The 8784-nt window shown below is 45.3% G+C and overlaps 1 protein-coding gene across 1 annotated transcript; it reads right to left on the bottom strand.

Moving 5' to 3' along the window:
• Nucleotides 1-5784: 5784 nt before the first annotated feature.
• Nucleotides 5785-7424, bottom strand: LOC122013990. Its single transcript, XM_042570192.1, has 5 exons — nt 7257-7424; nt 6737-7068; nt 6432-6640; nt 6247-6338; nt 5785-6162 (listed from the first exon to the last, which is right to left on the bottom strand). The coding sequence occupies exons 1-5, from the start codon at nt 7422-7424 to the stop codon at nt 5785-5787; spliced, it is 1179 nt and encodes a 392-aa protein (XP_042426126.1).
• Nucleotides 7425-8784: the final 1360 nt, after the last annotated feature.

Genomic DNA, 8784 nt, shown 5'->3' with positions numbered 1-8784 from the left:
CGGCGCTGAAATCTCTTTTTCTCTTCTTGACTGGCCGAGCGTCCGGTCGGACGTGGAGCTCATGCTGCGCAATACTTGGTGAAATTCCGGGCAGCTCATGTGTCGACCAGACGAAGACATCATGGTTTCTGCTGAGGCATTGGATCAGCTCCTCTTTTCGCTTCACCTCCAGATCGGACGCAATGAATGTCGTAGCCTCCGATCGGGTGGGGTGTATCTGCACTTCTTCTTTTTCTTCATAAATTAAAGAGGAAGGCTTTTCAGTTATAACATTCACCTCAATTCGTGGCGATTTCCTAGCGGAGCTTGCTTTTGCTCGGACCATTTCAATGTAGCACCGCCGAGCTGCCAGTTGGTCTCCCCGTACCTCTCCCACTTTGTCTTCGACGGGGAATTTGATCTTCTGGTGGAAGGTGGAGACGGCCGCCCGGAACTCGCTGAACGCCGGTCGACCCAAAATGACGTTGTATGATGAGGGAGAGTCGACCACCACGAAGTTTGCAGTCCGCGTCCTTCTGAGCGGCTCCTCTCCCAGCGAGATAGCTAGCTGGATTTGCCCAACCGGCAGGACTTCATTGCCCATAAACCCATAGAGCGGAGTTGTCATGGGTAACAGCTCGGCTCGATCAATTTGCAGCTGATCGAGCGCTTTCTTGAACATGATGTTGACTGAGCTCCCTGTGTCAACAAATACACGGTGAATAGTGTAATGGGCTATTACCGCTTTGATGAGTAGGGAATCGTCGTGGGGTACTTCGACTCCTTCCAAGTCCCCTGGCCCGAAACTGATTTCCGGTCCGCTCGCCCGCTCTTGGCTGCAGCCGACTGCATGGATTTGGAGCTGCCGGACACTCGCCTTTCTGGCTCGATTAGAGTCTCCTCCGGTCGGCCCGCCAGCAATAATGTTGATCTCGCCTCGGGAAGTATTGCTTCTATTCTCTTCTTCCCGTGCGGACGGCTGAGACCGTTCTCGTGACTTTCGGCGATCCTCCTGCCTTGGAGGGCGGTGCCGATCGGGCGTCTGTTGCTGTCGCCTATCAGTTCGAGTCCGATCGGCTTCGTGAGTTCTCTGTCTCCTGTCGACTGAGGGAGGCCGTCGTCCGGCATTCCGGGGCACGGGATGAGCCACGAAGGGAAGACTTCGACAGTCCTTTGTGTTGTGCGTATCCGTCCGGTGGAAGGAGCAGAACATCGGGGTCCATTTCTTCTTTGGCTTGGGCCGAGTGGCAGCTACCTCTTGCACGTGGGATCGGGCATGGGGGGATCGAATTGCTTCGGCCCTCGGTCCTTTGGGTGGCTGATGAGCGGCGTGCTGTTTCCGCTCGGCAGGAGGAGCCCGCTCGGTTGGAGTTTCTTTTTTTCTTGCCGCTTGCGCTTCTTCCACGTTGATGTATTCGTTAGCCCGGTGTAGCATGTGATCATAATCTCGGGGCGGCTTTCAGATGAGCGATCGGAAAAAATCCCCATCCACTAGGCCTTGTGTGAAGGCATTCATCATGGTCTCCGAGGTGGCCGTTGGAATATCCATGGCCACTTTGTTGAACCGCTGGATGTAAGCTCGGAGCGATTCACGGGCTTCTTGTTTGATGGTGAACAGACTAACGCTGGTTTTTTGATAGCGCCGACTGCTTGCAAAATGATGGAGGAAAGCCGTTCGGAAGTCCTTGAAGCTTGTGATGGATCCGTCCGGCAACCTCCGAAACCACCGTTGAGCTGATCCCGAGAGAGTGGTAAGAAAAACTCGACACTTTACTCCATCTGTGTATTGATGGAGAGTAGCTGTGTTATCGAACTTACCCAGATGATCATCCGGGTCGGTTGTCCCATTGTACTCGCCAATCGTCAGAGGCACATAGTGCTTGTCCCATTGATGTAGGATAGCCTCTGAAAATTGGCGATTGATCCGCTCGGGCGATGCGTCCGCTCGAGGGGCTTTCCCTTTCCTGTCGTCTCGTCTAGGCATTTCGTTCGAAGAAGATCCCCGATCTCTATGAGCTGCTGCGGCTTCAGGGGTGCGGAATAAGGCTCGATGAAATGCAACGGTGGCCGGTGGTGCTTCCGGTCGGCCACCAGACGCTGACGTTGCTTGCTGCTCTAGCCGCTCGGCTGTTGCTTTCTGTTTTTACTCTACGAGCTTGGTGGACCTTATCTCGATCAGAGCGTCGAGTTCCTCATTCGAAAGCGTCACCGTGTGTTGTCGTCCAGCCTCGTCCATCGTTTCCGATCGGATGCAGGAGCGTTCCCACAGACGGCGCCAAATTGATCCTGTCCGAATACTGAATCAACGGACGCTGGGCACGGGGCGCTTTCCGACTGCTGACGTGGATCTTCGACTGGTGGCACGAAGCTCCGGCGAACCTGCACAGAAGTCGGGCCGGGAAGGGGTTCCCGGCGGCGACCCTCCGACGCTCAAGTCAGGTAAGCAAGTGGTGGAAAAAGTAGCTCCAAAGGTGTTTTTTCGCGTACCTCCGGCGAAGTATGCGGCTCTTTATATAGAGCGGTGAAAGAGCTCCTACACGCCCACCAAGGCGCGTACATGTCCGCAGCCCATACCTCGGTATGTGTCTGTCAGAAAGCTTACCTGACGCCATACTGCTACAGTCCAGTCACGTCTTCGATGGGACAACAGAATACCTCGTTGTCAGACTTGGAGTATGGCCTAGCCATGGGACTTGACGGCTGTCAGAAGAAGTTCCTGTCCTTCTTTACCCATCACCAGCCGGGATGTCCATCCAGCCGGTTGGACGAAAAGCGTCGTCCGGACGGCCCTCCTCCCCTGCGCCGGCCGGGCGGCACGCCCATCCCGTCCCGCCTGTCGCTTGCATTGATATGATGAGGGAGACTTCCGGGCGGGTGCTACGTAAGGACTGTTAGCAGTATGTCACCTTCTCTTAGGCCTTTCGCTCGGCTCTTAGATATTGTTTCAACTGAGTGTCGGAACCCCGACCCCTGTCAGGGCACCTTTTACTATTGGATGCTCATCGGTCGGCCGATCGGTCTGTCTCTTTCTCCCAAGTCCGGTTGGCTCACCCTTCTCCGGTGGACCCCCCCGGCCCTTTGATCTTCACGTGGTATTGACCTCTTGCAATGGGGTCCCCTGCCTTGACCACCGGATCAAAAAGTAAGAAAAATGATTTTAAAATGACTTAAGTATTTTTCATCCAATGAAAACACTTAATCCTATTAATTCCATTAATGAGCCTTAATTAGTATTCACTCTCCATTAAGGGTCATTTTGAAACTCCTCTCTTTTTTTTATTCAATTTCTAAAATTGAATAAAATGATTCATTGAATTTTGAAAATTCAATGAATGTCTTCTCATTTATCCTCGCTTAAGTCTAACTCAAGTATAACTCACTTGAGTCTAACTCAAGTGTAACTCACTTAAGTCTAACTCAAGTCTAATTCAATCGAGTCTTACTCAATTAATTCTCATGCAATTCAAATTCAATGAATCACTATTTCATTAATTTGAATTGACTTCCTCAAGTCTAATTTGAATTGGACTTAATCCAATAACTAGATCCAATTGAGTCTAACTCAATAAATCCAATTCAGATTAGACTTAATCCAATGATTCATCATATGAACTCATCTCCAAATCTACTTGTTCTTTGTGTGTGACCCAATAGGTTCTCGTAATATTGGCAATGTACCCAAATCAATATTTAGATACATAAGCAATGAGTGGCATCTAGCAAGACATCATTGCTACCCAAGTGACGAGAAAGTCGAGATCCGACCTAACCTGTCCGTGGCTATTATCTTGTATGACTTGGTCCCTCTATCCTTGATATCTAGATTGATCAATGAGGCATAAACCATATCATCCTCTTTTCAACCTTTGTGTTTCTTGATATCTAAGTAGACACACTCAATCAAATAAGCTCAATATCTCATACTGACTCATTTGAGCATGGTCAAGCTTTCTTTGTGTCCTACTAATCAAGGGACCCATAGATATCGCTTCTGTCATTTGGAAGGGATAGATTCCATCTACATCACTCACATCCCTCTATATAATTCATTGCATACTCAGTGATCGACTTTATTGTCCACCTTGTTACAGGTGACGTTTGCCGATACCAAAGTACACAACTCCTTATGTAGCGAACCGTAGTGACTTCAGGTCTAAGGACTATTCATACCACATAAGAATGTTTATGCCACTCATATAACGATCCATGAAATATTCTCATGGTGGGTCATTCAGTATATATTCTCTAATATATACCCATGTGTCAACCTGATATCTCATATCCATGACTTGTGAGATCAATTCATCCATTGACCTACATGCTAGTCTCAATGCATTAATATTATCCTTGTATATTAATTCTCGACTAGGATTAGTTAAGAGTAGTGTTCTCTATAATATCTCACTATCAATTCAACCAATTGATATACTGTAGATAAAGACTTATTACCCAAGGATATTATTATACTTATTCAATTGCATTGAACTGAAATAAATATAATAACTAACTTTGGCTTTTATTAATAATGATATATGATACAAAATGAGCCTTTACAATCATCTCATAATTGATACTAGGAATAATACTAACAGTGCTGAGAGTGATGCCAAAATTGCCTTGCCCATACTCTTCCGACTTAATGCATCAGCTACCTTGTTTGCTTTGCATGGGTGGTAGCTTATTATTAAGTCATAATCCTTTAAGAGCTCAACCCATCGTCGTTGCCTCATGTTTAATTCTTTATGCGTAAACAGATACTTGAGACTCTGATAATCTGTAAACACTTCACACTTAGTACCATATAGGTAGTGTCTCCAAATTTTTAGCGTGAATACTACTGCAGCTAGTTCGAGGTCATGCATTGGATAATTTTGCTCGTATGATTTCAGTTGTCATGAAGCATAAGCAATAACCCTTCCCTCTTGCATGAGGACACACCCCATACCTCCTTTTGATGCATCACTATAAATAGTGAAATCCTTATCCTCTACGGGTAGTACTAGTACTGGTGTAGATGCAAGCCTTTTCTTCAAGGTTACAACAAAATATTCTCACATTCTTCACTCCAGTTAAATTTGGAGTTCTTTTGTGTGAGCTAGGTGAGAGGTATAGCTATCGAGGAAAATCCTTCAACGAATTTTGGATAATAGCCGGCTAGCCCCAAAAAGCTTCGAATCTTTGTTACTGTCTTTGGTCGTGGTCAATCTAAAATTGCTTTCACTTTCTTGGGGTTTACAGAAACGCCTGCTTCAGAGATTATGTGACCCATGAAGGTGACGTTTATTAACCAAAATTCACACTTCTTGAATTTGGCATATAGTTCCTTATCTCTCAGTGTTTGGAGGGTAAGGTGAAGGTGCTCTTTGTGGTCTTCTTCACTAGGTGAATATACGAGGATGTCATCGATAAACACCACCAAAAATTTATCAAGATATGGTCTGAACACTCTATTCATGAGATCCATGAATGCTGTCGAGGCATTGGTTAAGCCGAATGGTATTACCATGAACTCGTAGTGTCCATACCTAGTTCTGAAAGTCGTCTTTGGTATATCTTCGACCTTAACCTTCAGTTGGTGATAGCCTGACCTTCAATCGAGTTTGGAGAACATTGTAGCTCCTTTAAGTTGGTCGAAGAGGTCTTCTATCTTGGAAGGGGGTACCTATTCTTGATTGTGATTTTGTTCAATTCTTGGTAATCGATACACAATCTCATACTCCTATCTTTCTTCTTCAAAAATAAGACTGGGGCTCCCCACGAAGATGCGCTCGGTCTGATTTGGTTTTTGTTTAACAACTCTTGAAGTTATTCTTTTAGTTCTTTGAGTTTTGTCCGGGCCATTCGGTAGGGTGCATTTGATATTGGCGTCACACCTGGTGCCAAATTAATTTCAAAGTCTACTTCATGGTTTGGAATTGTGCCAGGTAGTTCCTCAGGAAATACATCCAGGAAGTCTTGAACGACTAGAATTTCTTCTAGCCTGCCCTTGGTCTTCTCTTCCACCTCACTTATCATAGCTAGATAGATTCCATCACCGCTCCTCATGTCTTTCAAAGTCTGAGATGCGGACAAGAGCAATCTCTTTTCCTTGGCCTTGCCATGGTAGATGATTTCTTCTTGGCTTGGAGTCTGAAGTTTGACGCTCTTCCTGTGGCAATCCACTAATGCGTGGTTCTTGGCCAACTAATCCATTCCAAGAATGGTATCGAACTCAATCATATTTAGTTGAATCAGATCAGCATCAAATGTATGATTACCAATACTGACCTGACAGCTTCGATGCAACTTATGAGTTTCGAGGGCCTTATTAGTGGGCATAGCTACTCTATATGGTTCACTAAGTATTTCAACTCTGAGTCCTAACTTCATAGTGAATCTTTTAGATATAAAAGAATGAGTGGCACCACAATCAAACAATACATAGGCAGTCATTTTGTTGATAAGAATGGTACCTGCCACCACATCGCTTGCATTGTCCACCTCTTCTCGAGTAATAGCGAACACCCTAGCATTGGAATTATTCTCCTTTGGTTTATTCTGGATTGCAATAGAATTTGATACTGCCCCTTGTTTCTTGGATTCAGGACAATCTGTAATTCGGTACCCCATCTTCCCACAGTTGAAGCATACACCGGAGATCCTACGACATTCTCCAAGATATCTGAAGTTACAAGTAGGACATGGTTTAATGATTTGGGAGGACAAAGTGAAAGAGGGTTCTTTGGACTGGCCACTTGATAGGTTGAGTCATTTTAACCTTTGTTCACTTGGGAAAGATTGACTTGCGAGGGGTCGCTTGTTCTTGCCTTCGTCTTCACGCTGTTTGATGTCCATTTCAGCTCTAATGGCTGCTCCCATCAGATCGACAAAGTTAGTTAGCTTGTAGATTTCTAATGCTGATTGAATTCGGCTACTCAAACCCTTCTTAAAGTGATGTAGCTTCAGGGTGTCATCTGCCATGATGGTTGGGGCATAGGTCCCGAGCGAGTTGAACTTTGAGGAGTACTCCAGTACGAACATACTCAGAGCTTGAGTAAAGTTTTCAAATTCACTCAGGTTCTGTAACCTCAACTCAGCCAGATAGTATTGCTTCAAGAACATCTCATTAAATTATTGCCATGTCACTAGTCCAGCTTTAGTCATTACTGGTGAAATGATTTCCCACCACTTGCGTGCCTTATCTTCTAGGAAGAGTGTCACGACATCCACTTTAAACACCTCTGGGATTTCCAATAGTCGAAGCTGAGTTTCGATATTCTTGTGCAGTTTTGACCAACTTTTGGGCCGGGGTTGCCATCAAACGTCGGGGCTCTGTTCTTCCGAAGAGACTCATAGTAGTACTTGATGCCACGTGGTTGGGCTTCTGGTGGTGGGTTGGGATTTTGGTTAGCACTTGGGGGCGCTATCTCTTGCAGTGTGGTTGCTATGATGGTAGCGATGGCCATTAAACCTTCTCAACTTAGGCTAACTCTTGGGGGAGGGTTTGCATCTTCATTGTTGTTGCGGTTGGCATAGTTGGGGTTATGGTTGTTTTGGACGGGTCTGTCGTCCATTTCCTAAAATCAGATAAGCGAAATGGTTCATGATAGTTCAAAGATAACTACTTAAGTAATGAGGAGTATCAATTAACGGAATCAAATTTTGACTTTCCTACAAGAAGTTATATGTTGGTCCCTTTGAAGGCCGGCAAGAGGAGAGGGGTGAATTGCCCTACAAAAATAAATCTAACCTTTCTCAGCTTTTCACATAATTAACAAACACTTGTAATCATAAAAAGAAGAGACTAATTAAAGAAATTAGACATAGAGGGTTTACTTGGTTTGCAATAAGAGGATTGTTAATCCAAGGAAAAGACGACGCACTATCTGATGATCTCCTTTGGGCGGAGTAGCCTCTTACAGCGTTGATAGCACAAACAGAAAAGTAAAGCACAGAGAAATTGATTACAAGTTGAATTCATAATCTGTGCAAATTAGTGCTATATTTATAGCACTGGTCGGGGTGGCCCGAAGGGTTCTGGGCGCCTTGGGGGGATAAAACTTTATCCCCCAACGTTCAGATCGAGTCAAATCTCGATCTGGTCAAAATCCACTTCCGAGCGCCCGGAATGGTTCCGGGCGCCCGGACGGTGTCACGCCCCATGTACAAAATCCAAATTCCAGCAGATACAAGTCTGAAACATAGTCTAACATAATAAGAAAAACCAAAACAAGGATCCAAAGTGGAAATCCTCGCAACCTGAAGGGGGACTAGCGACTGGAGCTCCTCCGGACATCCTCAACCTGAAAAGAGTAATAACGGGGTGTGAGTCCAACACTCAGCGAATATCTAGTTGACATGCATAGTAAACTATAACAAATAGCAATAACTATGCGTACAGTCTCCTGATATAACATATAGAAAGTGTAAAACTGTAAGATAAGGAGTAACTGTACTAACCAGAACCTGGGTATAGGAATATCAAAGTCGTTAGACCCAAAGTATCATAAATCCTGTATGCATGTCAAATAATGCATCCATCCAATATGCAGCATATAAAGTGTAATAAACACAAGAAATAAATGCAAATAATGCATATGATGCCAATAACATGTCCTGGTCATCCCTGACGCCAGTCAGCCATCTCACACACGATGGTGAGATCGAGTGGGTAGGGCTGTGACAACCGTGCACTCTGTCTTCACTGCTCCTGATGAGTGACCGAGTGGACGGGATGCTGTCGGAGTACACCTATCCTCCTACCTCAAACATAGTGAGGGAGCGCAATGCTCTCATCTCCTGGTATGCGATGACGGGGAGGGATCC

The sequence above is a fragment of the Zingiber officinale genome, chromosome 8B, assembly GCF_018446385.1.
Source record: "Zingiber officinale cultivar Zhangliang chromosome 8B, Zo_v1.1, whole genome shotgun sequence".
NCBI lineage: Eukaryota > Viridiplantae > Streptophyta > Magnoliopsida > Zingiberales > Zingiberaceae > Zingiber > Zingiber officinale.
Note: the sequence above shows the minus strand (reverse complement) of the source record. Positions and strands in the feature narration are given on the sequence as shown.